Source organism: Phalacrocorax aristotelis, chromosome 20 (genome assembly GCF_949628215.1).
Source record: "Phalacrocorax aristotelis chromosome 20, bGulAri2.1, whole genome shotgun sequence".
NCBI classification, from domain to species: Eukaryota; Metazoa; Chordata; class Aves; order Suliformes; family Phalacrocoracidae; genus Phalacrocorax; species Phalacrocorax aristotelis.
This window is the reverse complement of record NC_134295.1, coordinates 3,361,897-3,384,938: the sequence shown is the minus strand read 5'-3', so window position 1 is coordinate 3,384,938 and position 23,042 is coordinate 3,361,897. Positions and strand designations below refer to the sequence as shown.

The window sequence follows — 23,042 nt, the reverse complement described above, 5'->3', positions numbered from 1 at the left end:
AAGACAGGATGTCAAGCATAAGCTAAGTGATTGGAACTGCAGGGGAAATTTAAAGCAGCAGAATGCAATTAGCCGTGCTGGAATTCAGCTCGATGCTGAAGCTGCCTCCTAAATGCCACAGGCTCTTTAATGACAAGTCTGAGCATGTCTACACTCCCTGCCTTGCAACTCCACGGTAACAGGCGGCCCAAGCCACCTCGCTGCCACCGGACCCACACAGCACAGGATTTGGGCAGACTTGACTTACCTCTTCCCTGAAAACAGATGCTTGTTCTTTGCAACCAGGTAAGCGCTGGATAAAGCTTACGACCTGGAAGTACATTCGGGAAAAGAGAAGTACGGACAATTAAAATGGGATACCATCAGGAAAAAAGGTCATATTTCTACATATGAGTTCTACATATAAGAATTTTTAAAACGTTGATACTTACGACTCTCCCATTAACGAAGGGTATATATGAAAAACATTACTGGTTTGTCACTGCAACACCCCCACAAAGCATATTCTGGTTACCTCTAAAACTTTCTGTACAGCCTTTTGACCATTTATCTTTCAGTAAAAGTCCGGTTTCTCCATTGCTCAAAAAGATCTTCATAAAATATCAACAATATTTTAACAGATTAAAAGCCGCATAAGGCTTTATTATTTTAAACCCATCCACAACTTCACTTTCTCTATGATACTGCAGGAAAGTAGAATTAAAAAGAATAAAGGATTTAGACAGTTTCCCATGATGACACGCCTTTAAGAGACAAGATAAACCAACCGAATGAGTACTGCTGGTTTACCAACATACAGAAGGCAGAGGAGCTGGGAAGGAAAGTTTTGGTTTTATTTAATCCGTGGTGGGTGTACAGGATCCATGGAACCAACAGGATTAAATGACTAAAAGTTAATTTTACATTTCACATTAGGGAAAACCTTTCAAAGCAGGAAATCTGTTAACATTTGGAATAATCTCCCCGGAGACGTGCAAGCAGCCCTTGGATTACATTATATAACACTAGGTAGTGCGAGGAGCAGCCCTGAATGCAGCGGAGGATGACTTAATATGTATTGTCTTCTCCAGCTGTAGCTTCACTGGTTCATAGATGATTTGTATACTGAGGCATAATCAGATCAAGCATCTCATGCTAATTGGATGCTCCCTTGCAGGAACAGCTCTGTTTCATGAGGCATATTCACTTGAGTTATTACAGATGTGACATTCCTTCCATGAACACAAACAAACAGTTAGGAGGGGTCACTGTCAAACACGAGCTTCCCTTTAACTCACGATTGTCAGACTCTCTCCTAAATCGTGTCACTGCATCTCCAGCTGATCCCACCACTTGACTAATGTTCATTCCCTTCCCCCAGTTCCCACCACGCAGGAACGGAGCTGTCAGCGTGCCCTCTGGTTTTGCTCTACCCTGGCAGAGGCTGATTTTTGGTGAACAGCTCTGACTCCGTTGTTTCTGTTATGCAATCTGAAAGCAGAGCATTGCTCTCGTGTTTCGCCCTTATCTCCTCCTAGTAGGGACAGCTCCATTTTAAAGGGAACCCCTAAAATCCACATCTCCATCAGGCTGTGACTCCAAATTTTCTTCTGTAGAAGTGCAAACTCGTTATTATAAACAAATAACAAAATACTACTTTCCTTTTGAATCCTCCCCACCCCCACCCCCACCCCTTATAATTAAAACACAAATGAAAATCCTTCCGCAGGGTCTGGTACCTTCCAGAATTTAGGGGACAGTTGGACCCCTGGGGGCAAGATGCTAAGTGCCCTTTGGTGTTTGGGGTACTGAGAGGCTGGTACAAATCCCCAGGCAATGATCTGTGGTGTCTTGCTCCTGTGTCCTTCCCTGAACAACTGCTGCTGGCTACTGTCACAGACACTGAGTGACGGGCCTTTGATCTGCCCAGAAGTCATTTGTATGGACACTGCAAGCACTCTGCGCCACAAGAGTGGCCTTTTAAACAAACAGGAGTCCTGGGCTTTACCAGGACTGGAGAAAGCAGAGGGAAGGAGGATGCAAGAGGAGAATACAGGAGAGAAGGTCCCCAGGGTGCAAGCCAGACCCTGGTTTCCACCGAGCCGCAGCGACCTGCCTGGCCCATCACTGCTGGGGGAGGAGAGTCCCCAAACCAAGACAAGGGAGGCTCAGGTGCACAAGGCCAAAACACGGTAACACCGTGTGCCACAGGAAACCAACACAGCCCCACGACGGTGGCAGTGAAGGCCTGAACCAAGGGAAAGGATGAGGCTAGAGGGGCTCAAGATGAGGGTGGGAGAGGTGTCAGACAGGTTAGGAGCACAGTGGGATGAGGCAGATCCAGATTTTTCCTTTGAGGAGGTGAACACCTGCGTGCCCTTCCTGGTGCTAACAACCTCGGTGCTCACAGAGCTATCTGGTGGAAGTGTCTTACACTACGACTGCGTTTTGGTAAAGGCAAGGGGCTTGAAAAAGAGCTTGATGCAATTCTGAGAACACCTTAGAAACTCCACGCAACCCATATGGCAGGTGCTGATGCAATCCCAGATGTGTGAGATATACTGAAATCAGCACAGAATTGGTATACCTCTTCGGGAAGGTTGGAAGGTAGTCTCATATGGCGCTCCTTCAATACCAAGCTATTGCAGAACTGACAACCCCTGGTGAGACTATGCAGGGAGGAGCTGGGTTTAACTGGGATTTAGTAACCCACAAGCAATTAGCATGAGGACATTCCCCCCACAAGGTATTAGCATCCGATGCAGGATTAACTAAGGAACGATACAACTCCAGCTCGCATTAATGTTCTTCTGTGATTCAATACCCTTCTCTAGCTGTGCTCTGAAAACATCACAGGAAGCTTTCAATAAATAACAAAGCTGCACTGAAGTAACTACTCTTGATGACTGTTCAGCGTTACCAAGAGTTTCTTAGCTTGAGGGCCCCTAAATACTGCTGCTGCTCTGCCATTTCAGCTGTCCTCAACCAAGAGGATTAAAGCAACATTTTTGTCCTTAATGTGGGTTTTATAAAGTAAAAACAGTTCTTCAGTCTGAAACCAAAGGAGAATTTTACGCCCCCATTGCTCTTGTTTCAGATCAGCAGAATGGCCTCCTTTGTGCAGCAGAGTTCAAAGCACAACCCAAAGGCAAATGTTTGCCCTGTAGGAAGATGTTAGGAGCCCAAATGCCAACAGATCAAATCTACTTTGGACTCACTAAAACACAGAAAGTCCTGCTGCTTTCATCTTCCAGACCTGTGGCTACATTTCACTGCACATGCTGATCCTGCAAGTGCTCACAGAGGCCAAATTGACTCCTGTGGGAATTTGTGATGAACATAATTTGCAAAACCAGATCCACTTTACTGACATTCAAGTCAAAACCCATAATGACTTTAGCCAGTCCACTGTGGTGCTGCAACTGATCATTTTATGTGCCATTCACGCTCCTACTGGCAGTTGAAACTTCATCCGTTGTTTCAGGCTGCAGCGCAGGGCACAGTCCAGTGGACTCTGGGTTTTGAATCGCTATATCCAGAGGGCCCTACGTCCATGCCCTGTGGTCCCTGCTTACATTCATCCGTTATCAAACTAATATCCCAGTTAAATTTACCCAGCAGTTACTTTAAAGGTCAACTGCAAAGGACATATTTTATTTGGCTTGTATCCTGACTCTGTTCTTCCATGAACCAGCCCCCATGTTTTATCCAAAAGAAAGAGATTCTGATTTTCATGTCAGAGGATTAACTGCTTCTGCCTCTATTGATTTTCTAAAAGACCTTTTGGAAAATCATCGGAAGCTTTCTGAAAAGAAGGACGTGAACAGCAAATCTTTCACAGGGATTTTTTCCTCCTTGCTATGAACTTAATTCCAACATATTTTCATTACCAAAAAAAACCCCAAGCCCAACAAAAAAGGACCAAGTTTGAAAACAGCCACACTAATTGCTCTATCTCCTGCACAACTGCTGTGGTTCCTGTCTCCTGTGGTACTGCAATCCCACCAGACTCTAGCAGTCCTCTAGCATGAAGAGCAAAGTCAAGATTGGATTTATCTGATACAAGAGGCACTTAGGGAAAATACACTTTCTAAAAGTCTCTGAAGATCCTCTGTGCATCATGAAGAACGACGCCTTTTTCCTGCTTTGCAGATTACCTACGTCCTTGCAAGCGCAACATTACAGCACATTTCTCTTGAATTAAATGGCCTGCGATTAAGTGCCAGGATTCAAATTGTCACCACTTCCCAAGTGGAGATAGAAATATTATTTATGCCCAAGGCACTGAGGCAAAAACTAACTACTCGGCACACAAAAAATACCGGCTTTTTCACATGCCACCTAATTACAGGAGACATCTGAAGAGCTAGGACTGCAGAGACACATCCCCAGCTGCACAGCTACCTCTGTCAGAAATCAGGTCAGGCTGTGGGCAGTTTTGTTCCAGGGGAATCAGGCAGGGAGACGCAGGAAGAGTGGGCATGCACGGTGCAGTTTGGAATTATCTGCAATGTAAAAGTGAATCAGCAGCAAAGTCACAGGAAAGGGGGAGGGAGATCAGAGAGAAACGGAATCTGCTGTCAGAGTCATGTTTCAGGCCTGAGGACTAAAAGATCAAGGGGTAAATAAACAAAGAAAGGGAGGGAATCCTATTCAGTTAAATGAGCCATGGACACCAGAGGGTTAACAGGGATCCTTCCCTTCCCTTATAAAGGGACTTAGGTATAACTTCTAGCTGAGTCAGCTATGGCATATGCAAAGCAAACAGAAAAGCATTGCCTTGGAAAGGAGGAAAATAGAAATGTCTTCCAATTAGCACTCCAGAGAGGAGGGCTCTGTCATTCCCGCACCCCAAGAGAGCAGAGGAGGGAACAGGTAACTCACCTCTTCCACAGTCCATTTGGCCACGTGTTTGGCCGTGAGGCCCGAGACCTCTGGCAAGAGCTTGCAGTGCTGCTCCCAGCAGAGATGCAGGCGGTGGGTCGGGTTAGAGGCCAGGGAAGGCATGAAGATGGACTGGTGGAGGGCCTGCTGCAGATCCAAATCAGGGTCTGGAAAAGGAAACGAGACAAGTCAGAGCGACGCTTCAAGGGAGAGCAATTAAAACAAAGCAGGAGGAAGGGTCACACTCTGGAGGGAAAAGCAAGGCAGGGTGAGCAGACAGCCAGGCACGGCTACTGTATGTCACGCTGAGCTTTCAGGGCGTTCTTCCCACCCTCCCGACAAGGAGAAAGAAAAAAAACCAGATAAGATAAGATTGCCAGGCTGGAGGCTTTATCGTTAGCTTCTTCCCTGGAAAATGATGTCATGCTGCTAACAGGGAAGATGCTTGCAGCGTTTTATTGACAAGGTGGAGGAGTTCTGGTAACAGCATCTTCGGCTGGAAACTAATGGCATTGTTCCAGCTCACAGCTGTAGCCAGCCTGCAAAGAGCACTACGCGTGCCAGCTGATGGCCTGGGCTTGCCACCTCCCCAGGAGACTCCCAGGCCAGGAGTGCTGCATGTTACCTCCAGACATCAACTCCCTCCTCATGTGTCAAGTGACGGAAGCTTTGAAAACCAAGGCAAAAAAAGGAAAAGATCACCCCTCCCTAATGAGATCACTCGAGTAGTGCAGAGTCATGGTCCTACAGGGACTTGCCTGGTTATACAACAGGAAGTGAAGCAGAGGATGGAAACAAGATGTGAAATATCCCTCTGGTTGACAGCGGTTAACGTGTGCTGTCCCCTCGCCCCCCGCCCTGCCAGGCTGCGTGTGGGGCGCGCAGGCTGCCCGGCGCCATCCCGTGGCAATCGTACAGAATTCCCGGTTTGCTCCTGCCCTCCGAAAGGCTCGGCGTGCCCAGCGCCGATACGGCTGCCGCTCGCCTCGGCTGGGTTTGCTCAGCGCTAGCACTGACGGTTGTTAGTAGGATGGTGTGTGTAAGGATCTGGGGGTGCGCCAGTCGCTACATGTAAAGCACAAAGGAAAATAGTATTATAAAGGAAGAGCAAATTTCCATGATTTGCCTGCTCCTCACCAGCCGAAGTGAAAGCAGCACTGGAGGCAGAGCCTGATCTATCGAAAGGTCACTCTCCTGTCCCCAGCTGTGTCACCCTACCTCGTCTCCACCTCCTAAAGGATGTGCGACAGCATCAAACACGGGTCTCTATTTCTAATAATGAGACCGAAGAGGGAGGATTTAAAAAAATAAAGCCTGAGTAAGAACTGCTCAGTTCAGGAGCTGATGCTCCTGGGAGGGCTGTCACCTCCTCCTCACCGGCCTCCCCCAACTCCGCGGGGGTGGCAGCTGGCCTTGCCCCCACCTCCCTGCCGCAGGAGGTCCTATTTATGCCCAAGGGTTTACGTACTGCCACGTCCCTGCAGGGTGAGCACCGCTTCTATCACAGGCTGTCTCCTTTTCTTCACTAAGCCCAAATCCTTGGGGGTAAGCACCAAACCACAATCTAAAGAAATTATTTTCCCTTTGAGAAGGAAGCAGTGTTCTAATAGTTTAAGTATGGATGGGATGAAAGCTCTGGGTAATCACGAAATTACAGGTCGGTGGATTATTGCAGAATTTCCCTCTGCTGATTTCCATCATTCTGCTTAAGGTGAATGCAAAGGGAGAACAGACAGCTTTCCCTGCCAGCTGCAACTGCAGCTCATAGCTGGCAGAGTTCTCCAGCTCTGACTGCAGAAGTCAGCACTAGGTAAAAATTAGTATTTTAACAAAAAAAAGCTAGGTACCTGTCCCAGTTTGTGCCTGCTTAGCTATTTTTGATTGGAGACTTATTACCATGTTAAATCCTCCTAAAAGCCTGGTCAGCTTGGTTCTCTGAACTAGCTTTTTATAGTAAATCTGAAAGTTAAGCATATGGTTTGCTAAAGTGGTATCAGAAAGCTTCTCTTAAAACTTAACCTATCGCGTACCAGAAAAAAACAAAAAGACATTGTTTTTCCATTTAGTTGTTAATTTTTCTTGTCACCCTTAGGAGAACCTTAAAAAAGTCACCACCCAAAATTATTCTAATTATGTTTCTGAATACCCAGTGGGGTCTAAAGAAAGAAGTCGATGGAAATTCAGCTGCCTGCCAGGTTTTGACCAAGTCTCTGTTGTCACCTCTGCTGGCTCTGTCAGCAGAATGGTCAGACTGCCTGGGGAACAAAACCCCTTGCCACTTCAGAAGAGTTTGCAGTGGTACAAGAGATGGTGCAAGCTTGTCTTCTCAGGTAATAAATATGAGGCTTCACTCTACAAAGTATTAAACATTTCACCTCTAAGTAATTTTACCCTTCCTCCTCATTTTAAAGGAAGAAAGACCACCATTACCATCACCTCCAGCACATGGTTTCTCTTGACTGTGGAATCAAAGACAAAAATGCTGTAAAGTTTAAAACGCTCCTTGTGACTGTGGTATATTGCGCATATATGCAAACACACAGAAAAAGAAAACTGAACCAACCTTTTCCATTGCTTTCCTGTTTCACCAGCTGGAACTTTATATAGGCATGCGAGCACCCAAGCCTGAAAGCATGAATTACAAAACATTGCAAAAGATACACAAATTGATATAATTTCTTCTCTATACAGAGATTAATGGGACTTTTAGGAACCAAAACCTTTTCCCTCTTAAAATAAGCAATAGTGCTGCTCTGTCCCTGACCCCTCTCTCTCAGCTAAGGACTGTGCTATTAAATTCATGGCTAGAACTCAGATGTGAGTTTACTGCAGGAAAGAGGGGGCCCAAAATAATGGGCGGAAGGAGGAGATTTACCATGTCATTCTAAAACCCTGTGCTGCAAATCTCTGATCAAATTGGGCTGTTCTAAGTTATGATTTACACCTGTATTTCAGATAGAACAGCAGCATCAAGAAACACAACTGTTAATGCATGAAAAGACACCACAAAGATCTTATTTACTTTTTCGGTTTGGCTTTGACGTCTGCAGAGGAATCCTCTTCTACCCAGTCTCTCTCTCGATTGTTTTCAGACCGTTCCGACAGACTGTGAACACTGCTTTGACATGACTTTTCACTGTCTTGTGCAGATTTTCTGGAAAGACAGATAAATGATAGTAGCTAAACTGACATCCTCCGTTCCCTTTTCCTGCAGGACAGCAAAGCTGGTTGCTCCTTGCAAGTGAGAGCAACAACTACCACCTAGTGGCAGAAGCTTTCCTCTCCCCTACCCTCATCACTGGCAGAGTACAAAGTGCTTTTTTTACTCTTCAGCGTGGATTGAGAGATTATGTGAAATAAATCAGCCAGCCCCTGTGGACCGAGGCTCTGATCCCAGTAGCTACAAGAAAACCAATGAAGCATGTGTTATGGTGAAATCGTAAGAGATTTGAGATTTTTGAATCCTTATACCTCTGGATAACATTTAAGAGTCTCCAGGGCTGAGTTTGATGCATAAACTGAGCTACACAGTTGCACAAGGAAGGACAAGCAGTAGGGTGTTATCAGATCTGCATACTGAACTCAGACCTCCCACTATCAGGAAATGAAATACTTAGAAGAACAGAAATATATTACAATTCTAGAATGCCGTACATTCTGGGAGAACCTCAAAGCTCCTGAGAGCGCTTTATGCTAACAGCGCCAGTGAAATGCGATGAATTCGGGTGCTGAGGTTAGCAAATGGAGACATTTCTGGGATGGGAGGAGGCAAACCTTGGCCACGTATGCCGGGGGGGAGAGAAGTATTCCTTTTTTCTGGCCAAATATATCTTGAAAATGTTGTAAATCTAAGAAAAACAGATAAACTTTAAAATGTATATAACCCTTCCTATACAGGAAAGACTGAAAGCATTGCTGGAGTTTGCTCTAGTGAGTCTGGATTCGTACAGACTAAAGGTGACAATAATAAAAGCCTTTGTGTCCAGGTCTGTCCCAGAACACATTTTAACAGCCTCCGGCAGTCCAAGAGCTGATACACAGTTTGCTTCAATGGTACTGAATTCCAAGATTTTCATGTAAGAAAATAAAATATCTGAAGGAGCTCAACTTGTTTGCCAAGTGATACACATATAGTCATTACGCCTACGAGCGTAATGCAGCTGACTCTGGGGTGGATTGGAGTTCCAGTTTAACGGTGCAAAATAACCTTGCTTGACAGTTTTAGGACAGGAAATGAAGGAAAAGAATATATTTTAAATTGAAACAGCAAGGAAAAATTTATGGAGACAGAATGCAATTTCCTTTGTTGGAATGTGACCAGAGCAGCAGGATTAAGGAATCAAGAAACCTATTAAGGCATATGAGGGTATAAAAGTGCACCGCTCTGTGTTAAGAGTGTCTGGGGCATGGGTCAATATTACAGACAGAAGAACTCAATGCTCTGCTGCTTCTCTGCCAATTCCTCTGGTTTTCAGCCTTGTAAAATGATTTTGCTCCCTAGTACCTGCCAAAGAAAAGGGTTCAGCTCACCTGGATTGTGGAGAGTCCTCCTGAGAAGACTCTCCTGCTCCCAGCAGAAATGGGGCAGGAGTCTCCAGCACCTTGGCTTTCTGCATGCTGTTGCTAGGGGAAGGTTTCTCCCCACTCAGGCGGTCCTGTAACAAGTTTTCTCTGTTGAGGTTCACATCAGAATATGGGCAGCCAACTAACCTGTGTTACAGGGAAAAAAAAAAAAAAAAAAAAAAGAGCTGATGATGCATGTTTTTAAGCTCTATGGTCTTACCAGCCTCAGGCAGACGTACCCATCAACAAACCCAGAAAACGTGAGGCCAAGAACACTCAGGGAGATGTTATTACCCAGCTTCAGGTGCCGGAAAGCAGGGGTCTGCACAGCAGGATTAGAAACCAAAGTTATGTTTTCAAAGAGTCACCTCAGAAAACAAGAAGAGCTCTTCCTCTGTAACCTGCTCGTTTGAACAATATTTCATGAAATGAGAGAGTCCTGTGACTTTTGCTCTGAAAAATTCAAAGCCCTTTACCACATTATATACTACTAGATCTTCAGACCTCCCACCTCAGATTGTTTTCTTGCTCTTTAAAATAGTTTAATCGAGAAAAACCTTCCTCTTCCAAGAGCACATAAGAAATCAAAAGGCAGAGCACAGAACATGAGCACTCCTCACTCTTATACTTTAATGATCTACCCACGCTTTCTCCCTCTTTAACTGTCACCTTGCATGCTGTTCTTGGGTATATTATTTTACAAAAATATTTCCTTCAGTAATGCTGGAATGTAGAAATTGTAATGAATCTATGTTGGATTGCATTGCAGTTGTAATGATTATACTGGTATAAACAGAATTTATGATGAAACAGCACATTTAGACACAAGAGGGAGCTGCAACTGCAGTTATAACTATCTCCGGAGTAAACACCCTGCGATAATTTCAGTGCAGTGCAGGTGCTTGTTGCTGCATTATTATTACAGACAGCAGTCAGACTTTCGCAGGCAGAACCCTTACAAAAGATCTCATATACATACGTATAATGTGTCCCGTATCGTGGTCCCCTGACATGACCGATACCGTGGCAGCCTGGAGTAGGACACGCTTGTCCCACTGGTCCCACTCGATCAATAGCACCTGGTAATAACAAAAGTTAAGCAGATTTGTAAAATGCTCCCTGCATCTGAAGAGCAGACTGTACTTGGGAAAATTATTCAACATAACAATATGTCATCTACTTTACCTAGAGGGACTTGCAAAGCATGTCCAGTTTTTGCACACCAGCCTACTGGGTGAACATCAGGGCTGTCTGCATCGACCCAGAAATCGTAATTATGGTCCCAACCATCAAAATGTATCTAAAAGAAGCACACGGTCTCAGTGAGAGATACAGTTAAGGACATGACTCAGCTTTTATTTTAACTTCCCTCTTTGTTTCACCTTGCTCGGCCCGGGCTGATTCATTCAGTCTTTCAGTCAAGCACAATCCTACTTTGTGCTCAGAGTAACTATGTGTTTTCCTGACCCCTGCGCCTACGTTTTACAGGACAACCAGATTCTGGTGACACAGCCAAATCACAGGGTCTGCAAGAAAGCAGGGATCATGGGGTGCTCCAGCACACTCTATACTCAAAGATTAAATCTATGCAAACACAATGCTTATTTAATTGTTTTGTTTTCTGAGGATCCCAAAACACCATAAAAGCCAACAAGTTCAGAGAGTTTTGCAGTGAACAAGGTAGAATTTTCCGCTGGACGAAGGGACTAGTAATAGCTCAGATCCAGGTCAGGATCGCTGCAGTTTAAAGGCTACTGGGTTGTCTGCATGGCAAAGTTTCAAACAAATGTATGAACTGAGTAACATGCTACTATATATTGGCAAAACTTGACTTTTGCTTGCAATCACAGTGATGAGACTGAGAATCAAATGGCTAAAGGGGAGCAAACTCCACTCCTGCCCACGTAACCATCCTTTGGGAAGGAGACCTGTGGCCGAGAAGCCTCCATCAGCACAGCCTCCACTTTACCTGGCTCATACTTAATTCCTCAGAAGCCAAAGCACAACAGATTTTTCTGGCAATAAATTTATGTGAAAAGAATTAGTTAAAATACATTTATGTAACAAATTCATACTGGAGAATGACGCTGTACCAGGGTTTAACCTGCTTTGGGTTCTCCTTTAAGCATGCTAGGAAACAAAAATTGTCAGGTAGCTTCCCACCAGCAGAACATTAACGCTGCCTTCACTCGCACAGATCACATAGAAACCGCTAAGAGATGGAAAATCATGCTGTCAAATGTTATTTCAAAATAGTTACATTAAAACAGTAACTAACAATACCAGGCAATTCCATCAGATTTCAACAGGACTAAACAGCAGCAATCATTTCCAGTTGGGCAGGCCTGTAGGCTAGATTATCTGCAAGGCTCCTCATACCAAAAGGTTTTTTTTCTCACTGCCAATCACTATAGTCCTCAGCACAAGGGCTCTTTAAAGCAAGGTCATACCTTAATGCGATGGTCATCTTTGTCAACTATTGTTGCCGCTCTTATCAAGACGGGATTTCTTCTGTCCACAGCCTCTAACTTCATATTAACTTGGAATCCGTGAGCAGGACGCTGCAAGAGAGGATTGTAAGCAGAATGCTAAGAAGTCTGGATGCTCAGAGCTAGTCACCTGCTCTGAACAAAATGCACTGAAGTTTCTATCTACCTTTCAAATGCCTTTGCAGCTTTGGCCCCTCATCTCACACAGCAGACTGATTCAGAGGTTAAAATCAGTTTCCTAGAGGACTAAGCTGACTGTTTGTCAGCAGCCCAAAACTACCCGAGGGGAAGCCTGAGCTTCCTCAGCACAGAGGAGCATTTCACAGCCAGGGCAAGAGGCACTTCCCTACCAGAAAACAAGGCCAGACACTGCCACAAGCTCCACCAACACACAGACTCCGCAGTCTGACAGCAAAGCTCCCGAACACAGCAGAGAGATGATCTCACATGTGACAAGGACAGCAGCCAGCTCTGACTGGCTTCAGACCGCTGTCTCACACCTGGACACCTGAAGCACACCACTGCATGACATCTCTCTTCACTACACGAGGTGACATCCTTCTTGGCATCTGGATATGACAGAGTTACCTTCACCAGGCAGGTTATCATCTACTTCTTATGACAACAACTGCATCTGCTTGCTGACAACTGTCGAGAACTGCGGTGCCGGGACCTGAGAGCAGCTCCAGGTGCCAGTCTCCCACCTGCAGTTGCTGACTTACCCTTTTCTCTCAAACCTCAGTGGTCAAACTACTTTGTAAAAACTCCAGAATGTCCTTTGACCTGATGCTTGCCCTTTGCAGCACCACAGATGTAAACCTCTAAGGAACAGACAGCGTTTACCAATTTTTCCATTTATCTTTAAAATGACTGACTGCAAATTCCTGCTCTGACCTCCGCAGCTGGGGGTTATGGAACGCTGGACTCATTCAAAACACGTCCTCCTTCACTTCTGCACACAAAGGTCAGGATTTTAGCGAGAGATGATAAATCGTGTCTTTGAACAAGATCAGGTTAATGAAAAGACGATTATTATCACTCTTCCCTCACAATCTTCCTTACCCTTTCTATTGCCAGTAGCTGGGGGTGGGGAAGGAGGTCCACTTCTGAGCTAAGGGGATTACAGACTCCAAACCTCAAGTTTTTTCCTTTAGTCTTTTCACCTGGACGCAGACATTTATCCACAGGCTTCCACCTGCACGACACAATCTAAACTGCTTTTACTTTTAAGAGCATCTTATTGAACCAATCAACCTTGTCTGTCTTCCTTGAGGAAGGAGCCTGAGTGCTACAGAACAAAATCCTGCCCAGAAGATGAGCAGGGCTATTTGTTTAAGTCTTGCTGAAGGGTTGCTGCCTTTTTGGCAATAGCTTATGGACGTTTCTGAACTGACAGCCCAAGACAATGGGCTGAAATAATGATGCTGACAACCAAGCTGTCTCCTCCTGCGTTTCTGGGTGGAGGAGAAGGCAGAAATCCAGACACAAGATCTGCTATTTGTGCTGATGATCAGTGTCTCCAGACTACATAAGATACCTCTTGAAAACTGTTAAAAACTAACTCAGTGAGAAATGTCTGTTCTGGCTGTCAACCTATATTTTCACGTACTGATTTCCTGTAATTGCAAGCTGGAATAATAATAATAACAAAAAACAAAATCAATAACTGTGCCATGCATTTGCACTTCAGACCAACCAAGCCAGAAAAAATAACAAGGTTTAGTCTTGAAAGAGTTCTATTAACTGTTGATATATCAAATGCCTTTTTTTCCCCGTCTCATTTTTGAAACATGGTCTTGGATGCTAATTTATATTCTGGAGTTTCACGAGAGTCAGAATTGGCCCTTCTACGATTGTCTCAAAGCCAGATACCTGAAGGAGCAAAACAATGGCTGTAGAGATCTACATTAAACAGGAAGAGAGGCAGACAAGGCAGTTGCATTCCCCCTTGGGAGGACACTTCGCTTTGGAAGAATCTGAAAAAGGGAGTACTCAGTACCAAAAAGGCTCCCTGTCCCAAGCAAAGCCCTGTTACCTTCGGGTGACATTTCTCAACACATTTTATATGTGGAAAAATCTGCAGAAGGAATGCCGTAATGACAGATTACTGAGGATTTCAAACTGGGAGTTTTAAGTAGGTCGTACTTCACTGTTTCCTTCTGTTTCATGAAGAGTTTTATTATCTTTCCAAAACATTTGTCTCTACAAAACTACTTCTATTGTTCCTCCATTGTGTAGAAGACCAATTGCTGCATTCTTTCGCTCTTGTATTCTGAAGGTTCCTGTTTTCCAGCACTGTTAGGATTTTATGAGCATGGCTCAGAAAAAGGCTGAGCCCACCCTGGGGGCAACAAATGCGTCCCACTGACAAGCTTCACTCATTATCCTGCACGCTGGCTCCAAGGTGCTTCACATGCTGCGCTGCATGATCAAAGACGCTGTCACCCCAACTCTGGAAAACCTTAATCCAAGGGATGTTCTGGATTTCAACTGTGCTGCAGATAACTCCAGCTGTGGCCTTACAGTTCTCTAAAGAGGCAAAACCAGCTTCTTCCTATTCCCCGACACCCACCTTGCAACCTACAACAACTTCAAATGGACACCTGCTGAAATCTAGCAATTATCAAACTTGTCTGGCTGGATTTTTACCTCCCTTATCTGAGGCCTCCCTGATTGCTTTTCCTCCTCCGTCCCAAAGAGCTTACCAACAAAATATACTGGAGGGCAGCAGGTATTAACCTGCAACACTAACTTCATCAAAAGGAATCAAGACAAGTGTCACGATGGCACAGAAAAGTTTTTAAACATATCGCAAAATTTAGCAAGGTGAAAGTAGTGCAGAAGAAGCTGCCAAGAAAAAAAACAAACAACTTTAAAGTATGGGGTTTTAAAAATAAAGTTATTTTAAAGGTGTTTGCTTTGCTTCTGCTCACAGTGAGCTTCCAGATAAATGCACTGAACTCCAATGTAGGACAAAAGCTCATGCTCCCAAGGTTGAGAGAACCATCTTCAGATTTAGTCTGCTGGATGATCTTACTCCATCTAGGAGTTTGGCAGAGATGCTCTGTCATCTGTTACTATGCTTATTTCTGTGGAGGGCACAGCTGGCTCCTCCCTAAAAGATGATCTATATTAGAACATGTAAGTCCTTGATAGGAACTTCTCATTCTACCTTAATTCCAGCCTCACCAACCAGGGGAAGAAGAATTTGCACAACTGCAAGGTGAAAATATTTTAGAGAAGTTTTTAAAACTTTATGCGGAGTTCACGATGGAGGAACTGCACACTTCTCATTCCCCCTCAGAGACATACGCACGCACCACCTCTTCCTCCCTTTGCCACCAAACGCTGACAGTTGCTGGCCAGTGATATCCTCTTCTGACCCCCATGAAGGGAGAGTCTGGAAAGTCTGTTCACCAGCGTCAGTCCTGCTCAGGCGTCAACTGGGAGATCCCCTTTGCCCACACAGCCAGACCTTGAGCGGACGACCAGCTCCTCCTCTTCTCCGTGCCCTCTCTGAGGCAAGGCACTGCCCTTTACACATTCCTCTGAAAGCTCCTTTATCTGTGTGGCCTGAAGGCTCTTCCCTTACATCCACTAATGGAGCAAGTGAAGATGTTTAGTTAAAAATCCTTTCCAAGACAGCTTTGCACGCCATTTCAAAAAAAAAAAAAAAAATCACCTTGCAGTCTGCTGTCTGTTTCATTGTAGCAGCAGTGAGAGATGATCTTAAACTCGAAAGTCAAAAACCTAGTTCCACCTTCTTGGCGCAGACATGGTGAACTGCCATCAAATAAAGCATCTAGCAAGAAAGGCTAGGTAACAGCAGTTTCCCCTACCCTCCTGATCTAGGACAAACAAAGAGGTTCACCAACCAGTTTGAATGCTCTTGCTGGGGCTGCCTGGGAATTAGTTTCTTCCAAGTATTTCTCCCATGAGAAGGCTTTGGAATCCTTGTATCCTGAAAAAAAGAGAATTTACATTCAAGTACCAAAAAAACCACATTTATTGTTAAAAACAACAGAAAAACAGCTACGTAACACATGGCTATGATGCTAATTTAGAGCTGGAAAGCAGTCTGTTTATTCATACACAGCACTTACAGCACACACAGCAGCACTGCAAGTTTCCGTAGCTTCTACACAGGGCTTTAACCCTGACCTGAAAAACCTGAAGAGTTAATTTCTGTACAACTTAACCAGTGCTTTTTCTCTAGGGAAAGCTGCCAGTTAAAAGCTAGTCAGAGTATAGCATCACTAAATTAATTTCCTAGTTTATTAACTATTCTGTGTGTGAGTGCCTGCAAGATTGTAGAAACTTCTTGTCTCCTGCTACCAGTTCACCCATAGCTGAGTAAAACCAGCAGCCTGGAGATAAAAGGCTCCATCGCCGATACCATAATCTCAGACCCCTACATGGGTGTGCTACTCCAACAACAACGGGATGTCTCTCCCTGGCAGCCACATTTAAGAAACTGCTCTATTTTTTCTCCCTTCCTATTTCAGTATTTTTTAGCCTCGGTATTGTTTCCTTTTGGCAGGAGGGTGCAATGGCTAAACACATAGGACAGCCTGCAAATTGCTGCATGTAAACCTCTCAGCAGAGAAATCGGAATTGACTGCAGATTCTGCTGGGAGCACAGGTAATCATGATAGGAGTAGGGGAGCTGCACGCCACAGCCTTGTTGCACGTTCCAGGAGCAGGAACAGGTTGCTGAAGAGTAAGCGTTTACAACCCCTTTTGCATCTGCAGCAAAGGCAGAGAGGCTGATTCCTCCAATGCGAGGGATCTTGTAGTGCCACCCACTCAACTTGGTACGCAGTAATTACAGAAATTCTTGCTCCAGGGCTGTCAATCTAGCAAACAACAGACATTATTTTTAAATTTTTGTTATTTTTAAGGTGAATGAGCACTTCCAAGGCCTGAAAACAACATTGATTTTCCTGTAGGTTCTGTCCTTTTTCATTTGCCAACATTCTCTTCTTTCACTGAATTCCAGTGCAGCAAAAAGAGATGTGGCTTCAGTTACTCCTTTATTTCCAGAATTCCATCTTATCATCTATGAAATCATGATTTCTCTTTCTTCCAGCTCACCTTAAAGGAATTGCTACAAATACTTCAAAGTTCTTTCCCTTCTGAAATCAAATTCAATTACAAATTACCAAACCCCGGTCCATTTTTGACAGAGCTATGAGAACAAAATAAAATGCAGTGGTAAAAGGTACGAACAATGATATTGTTCAGTCAGTAAAGAAAAAGAGTATTGAATGGAACCTGCAGTTTGCAAATACGTAACTATGTGGAAGATACAGCTTGCACATTTTTTGACTGAGGCATGAAATAAGTCTCCCTTTCAACATACCAGGTGGTGTTGTCAGTGGGGTTCCAGTTTCTTGGCAGTAGCCAACAGGACGAATATACGGGCTGCTCGCTTCACACCTGAATCAAGGAGGGAAAGTTGGCACTGGTCAATTTTAAAGCAAAAAGAAAAGCAGAATTTCAAATGCTGTCTGATCAGCTTTTGCTGGGTTAGCAGATGCTTTCAGTGGGTGTGATCAGGGCATAAAAGACAATCATTACCTCGTTAAAATTTGTAATGCCAAGTTTTCAAGGTGTTTAAGCTGCCCCAAAGGACAGGGAAACACAAAGAAGTGTGGTCTGGTGGAAGAAATGTCTGGTGCTGTAAAAAAACAACAAAAAGCCCCCCAGACATGCACCATACCAACCACAGCTCAGCTTGGTCATAGATTATCCAAGCTAAAATGCAAAAGCAGCAAAGAAACAAAAAGCAAACCCCCGTCCCTAACCGAAACACCACTACTGTGGAAGAAGAGGAATTTATTTCTAAGGTCTTTGCTAAAAACTGCACGTTATCCACTAATTCTAGCTGAAACCTAGTGGTAGTTTGCCTGGTTCCCTATTTTACTGCATGTTTAGATTCACTCAGTCCCTGAAAGAGGCGATGGGCCAATTTGAGACAGCCCCTTTTGTCACATCTGCTCCAAGGAAGGGACCAAAGCAGTCTTTCAGATCTAGGAAAAAAACTGTGTGTTTTCAGCCAAGTTCTACTTTGAAGCTTTGTTTGCTCATGTTTGCCATTAAAATTTTCAAATTCCAAATGAAACACAGCATGAAAACAAAGCTTCATGGGCTAAAATGGTAAAGGAATGAGATCTAAAGTCCTGCAGAAGGAAACACTGGTGTTACAAAGCTCTGCATGATGTATTTATGGCAAAGAAAGACCAACCTGCCACCAAACAGGTGCCCATTCTGAGAAAAACAAACAGAAGGAGGTAGGGGAGACAACACAGAATACTGACCGAATCAGTGCTATTTTGATAAGTGTGTGCCTGTGTGGCTTTCACAGACAAATTCAAAGGAAGTTGCTCCATTCATGTAGGTTGGAAAACATGGACAAAAAAGGGAAAGCGTTCCCTTGACTAATATTCTAATAATCCTGGCCCCAGCACGAGGGCAGGGGATCAAGATTCTCAGATGCAGAACAACCATAGTGCAGGTCAGGCCTCAGAAGCCTAAATGTTGGCAATTGCTTTTATTTTCAAAAGGCCCTTGCCAAACTCCGCCAAAAGAAACGGAAAGGATTTTTACTGCTTCAGTACTGCCTGCTTCCAAATTTAAGTTTGCAGAGAGACATGCCAACACCCGCTACTAGTCCTGGAGGAGAGGATGTTACTAATTCCAGGTGGTGTCACTCACGGGGCTTACTCTTCCTTTAGCTCTGCCAGAGGAATGGATTACATGAACGTTCCCTGACCTGACCCAAGTCAGCCTTAAACCCACATCAGCATTTCCTTAAACGATTTTTACCTTGAATGCTTCACGGGCAGTTCAAGCTAACCCCACTGGTTTTGCACTGAGCCAAGTGACGAGCACTCAAACAACAGGGGAAGCTACTGGGCAACAGGCACTTTGTGAAAACCCAAAGTAATTATTCAGCTTCCTGAAAACTGACTTAAGATCTTTAATAACTGACTTAAGATCCCAACTTCAGTGATTACATTTAAAATATTAGATAATAACCTGAGTGGAAGAACAAAATAAACGACAGTCTACTTGCAGATATATATTAGAAATAAAATCTCTTTACCAGTAGTCATAACTCTCATCCCAGTTATCGAAATGAATGAGCAGACGGTTATCCACCATGTCCGTGATGGTTGCGACACACATCAGCGACGGATTCTTCTTGTCCACTGCCTCTAGTTTCATTCCCAGACGAAAACCAGAGGGTGTGACAGGCTGAGGAACAGGACATCAGGAGAGGGAAATCAGTCACGTTCTAGGTCTGGCCATTTAAATTACCCTTATAAACTCATTTGTTGCAGGTTGTAACCCTGAAATCCACAGACCAAACCGCACTGTAGTTACTAGCAAGAGCTCTTCAGACAAGATTTCCACGCGTTCTGGCAATGATCGTTACTATTTCTAAAAAAGAGCTGATGTAGCTCGAATAACAGAATCTCCAAGTACACAGCACCACCAGAGATTCAAAGGCTAAGATGCACACCACGCCTTGCAGAGATGAGTATTGGCTGAGGATAAGCATAAGCACTGCAGGTCCTGTCTTGTTAGCAGAAAAGTTAGAGTGTCTTCAAGGAAAAGAGGCGAGACAGTCAGAAGCACAGCAGAGCTGCACAGTTAGGCCTTGATCCTACTGAAGTCAGTGCTCCGTCCATCTGTAGTGTCAAATCTGCCAGACTGTGGACTTTATGTCATCCGAGTGACACGAAATGGGAGTGTTATACAGGAACTGAGGCTAACAACCAAAAAGAAAGCAACAGCAGGTGAAGCATGAAGAATGCTCAAGATCCACAGCCTCATAATGAATCCCATGGCACACATGAGTACGCTGCTGGAAACCAGAAATTATTTTAGAAATTATTAAATTAGAGGAAAGTGACACAAATATCTTGACTGTAGGGACACCGCAAAACAGACTGCTGTAATATATTTAATAAATGGTAGAGTAAATCTTTTCCTCCAGTATTAAGAAGGAAGGGAAATACAAATTCTCTCTCTGGAAAGTCAGTGACTGAGGGAAGGAAGAGAAATTGTACTAGTTTCCCATCTTAAAAATAAATCACAGCAGGAAATAGCTTGTACCGGATTGTACCATGGTTGTACCTCTGACACAAGCATATTAAAAATGTGTAAATATTCTGGTCAAAACTCACTTAGCCACAGACCTATTTGGAACATCTTGTATTCAGTATCACCACTTACAGTGCTGAGGGTCTTAAAAAGGCTTTTTGGAGCTGCTTGAGCTTTGCAATTCTTCAAATAGGAAGTCCAATTAAATTCTCCCTCTTTGAAACCTAAAGAGACAGATAAAAAGATTGTTTTACACAGCACCGTTACATTCAGATTGGTTTTTCAGAAATGGAAATTACCTGGGAAGAATATGAACTTTGCATGCTAACTGCCCTTCTACAATCTTCAGGGGTTACGCGTTTCAGCTAAAACATCTCTTTTTCAGTATAATGCCCAATCATTAATCTCAACCTTCAAATGTTTCTAGGAAATTGAGTGCAAGAAAGAAACAAGTTCTGAACTCCAAAGCGACTCCTTGCTTTACACACTCATCCAATAAAGAGTTTCTAATTTGACTAACAACGTCAATCTTTGGGAGTACCAAAAGGAAGCTGTTTTGTTCTTTTGTGATTTACCGTATTAGTTACACCTCTTCCCTTTAAGCCACTGAGATCGAGTTCCACAATAAAATCATACTAAAAATGAAACACACAGAGCCAGGACAACTAGTTCTTAGCAGAATTTATGGTTTCTTGTACACCATTCTAATTTTTTTTCATACCTTTAGGAGGGAGCAGCTTATGACTTGTTTTTTCACACCAGCCGACAGGATGGATGTCTGAGGAATCGGCATTAACCCAGAAGTCATAGCACTCTGGATAACCATCAAAGTGCAATCGCATTCTGTATCCTTGCACCTATAGTGAGGGGAGCTCTGATTATCATAAAGGGTCATAAAGAAGTTAAAGAAAAACACTAATCAAACAATTCTTCCATATTTGGATTTATAGATAAAAGTAAATTTAAGATCTCGTTTATTTCTCAGAAGAGTTTTATTTTTCCTCATTTACATCTCCCAGCTTCCACATTCCTCCTTTGTCACTTCAAACAGGTGAAAATGAAATTGGTCAGTGTAACTTCACTGGCCTCCTATTCCGCACTCACGCAGGCATCACTGTGCGGCAATACCTGGAGTACAAATGCAGCCCGAGAACTTCTATGTCTACACCAAATCAACACAGATTTCACGTCACTGAAGAAGCATAAAAGCATCTTGACTTGCTTATGTTTACTAAGTGCAAGGGCCTAACTGCATTTTTCTTTTTCATATTTGCTCGTTGCTTGCAATTAACAGGTCTACTATTCTGAGTTACAACTGCAAAAATCCAATAGCAGGATTTCAGGCACAGATCCTTGACCACACAACACTATTCCTTCAGTGTCATCTTGAACTCCTCCTAAACCTGAATTAAAGTACTATTACTCTTATGTTGCTACTTTTTATTGAAAAAACCCTAAACGTACATGGGACTTTTGGAACCAAAGACAGGAAGAGCAACTACCTCAGCCACTGTGAGAACACAAAATCGAGAGGGGTGTTCAGGATCCAGCCCTTCCAATTTCATTCCAACTTTAAATCCATTTCGACCTTGTGGGAATGACTGATTCTGTGGGGGGGGGGAAGAAGGAAACATTTAATTCCTGAAGACAAAATCTATTGCAGAGCAGTCATCAGATGTACTTAAGGCTTCAAATTTTCAACTCGGAGAAGAAAATCCTCTGAAAGAAAATGATTGCTGCTTTAATAGACAGGTGCAAGTACGGACATCAATAATGGCATGATCACCATATTTCAGATTTACTTGTTATTCTAATTAATCTCTCAAAAACACTGAGCCACAAGCCTGTTGCAATTAGCTTTGAACAAATCTTTCAGCAGATGCAGAAATGAGCTCTATTCAAACACAAAAGAATCCCCTTCACAGCCCAATGTAGGAGGACTGGCAGAAACAAAGAGCCAGGAAAGCCAAAATCACTTTGCCTGTGTCAGCACGAGGTCAACAGTCCAGACTTTCCCAAAAGGTAATTCCTCATCTTCAAGTGGTAAAACGGACAAGGCATGTTTGATCTGGAGCCCATTTACACAGCCATTCCAGAAAACGTTTGTGGTTTTCATTTATCTGAAGACTTAATCCAAATTAAACATTTGAAGTATAGTAAAGGCTTGAAACAAATCTGAACTGGAATTGCAAATGGCTTGTTGCATCCATTGCAGTTGCCTGACTTTCCTTCTCATCTCACTCTGTAAGGTGCCAACTGCCCTTGGCTTTGAAGAGCTCCCTTGGAGCTGGATTTTTAATGTGGGCTGGTGCACTGAAGGGCAGAGGCAGCTTCACCCGGGCTAAATTCACCCTCTTCCACCTTCAATGCATCAGACTAGAAATGAACACATCTTCCACCCTCCCTCGGAACAGTCACTTCCCATTGAGACAAATCTACAACATTCAGAGCTACCTGACTTGCAGTTTTCTACAGAGGGAGGATGGAAGGGGTGTTGTACAACGACAGACGAAGCGCAGGACATACCAAAGACATTAAGCTGTCCCTCTCCAACATTACTTGGAGATTGCCTAACAGCCCATTTACCCAGAGCTACCCAAAGCAGATCGAAACAGTCATTGTTTATTTCTGAGTGAGATTCAAACAGCAATTTTTACACCCTGGTTTGGGATGAGACTCACAGGGCAGATGTTTGATTCCACAGTGCTTCAGGGCTGGAAACAAACATGTTGGGGTTTTACTGCCTGCTTGCACCAAAACAACTCATAAACGTAACTGCTGGCTTGAGGGTAGCCTCCAATCCTACCTACACCGAGTTAGTCATTCTGTGATGTTGCCTGAGAAAAACACAGCAAGAGAGTTGAAAAAGCTGCCAACCTCTCTGAACAGTTTTAGGGGAGCAGCTGGCATCCGTTCCTCTTCTAAGTAGGAAACCCAGTTCCATACCTTCTTCTTCCCAGGAACAACTAAGCAATCAAAAACAAAGAGAAAAATGAATGTCTCTCTCAGATGCCT

At 43.8% G+C, this 23,042-nt stretch overlaps 1 protein-coding gene across 3 annotated transcripts in view; it reads right to left on the bottom strand.

Moving 5' to 3' along the window:
* LOC142066710 (lethal(3)malignant brain tumor-like protein 4) overlaps positions 1-23,042 on the bottom strand; it is a 51,524-nt gene that overhangs the window by 6,839 nt on the left and 21,643 nt on the right. For all 3 annotated transcript variants that reach the window (XM_075114529.1, XM_075114530.1, XM_075114531.1), the window contains 15 exons: positions 22,905-22,993; positions 21,530-21,634; positions 20,749-20,884; positions 20,160-20,251; positions 19,024-19,175; positions 17,278-17,354; positions 15,791-15,876; positions 11,877-11,987; positions 10,612-10,726; positions 10,406-10,505; positions 9,394-9,573; positions 7,886-8,017; positions 7,427-7,488; positions 4,864-5,030; positions 248-310 (listed from right to left, as the gene is read on the bottom strand). In XM_075114529.1, the coding sequence (XP_074970630.1) occupies positions 248-310; positions 4,864-5,030; positions 7,427-7,488; positions 7,886-8,017; positions 9,394-9,573; positions 10,406-10,505; positions 10,612-10,726; positions 11,877-11,987; positions 15,791-15,876; positions 17,278-17,354; positions 19,024-19,175; positions 20,160-20,251; positions 20,749-20,884; positions 21,530-21,634; positions 22,905-22,993 (1,667 nt within the window). The remainder of the gene's footprint in view (positions 1-247; positions 311-4,863; positions 5,031-7,426; positions 7,489-7,885; positions 8,018-9,393; positions 9,574-10,405; positions 10,506-10,611; positions 10,727-11,876; positions 11,988-15,790; positions 15,877-17,277; positions 17,355-19,023; positions 19,176-20,159; positions 20,252-20,748; positions 20,885-21,529; positions 21,635-22,904; positions 22,994-23,042) is intronic.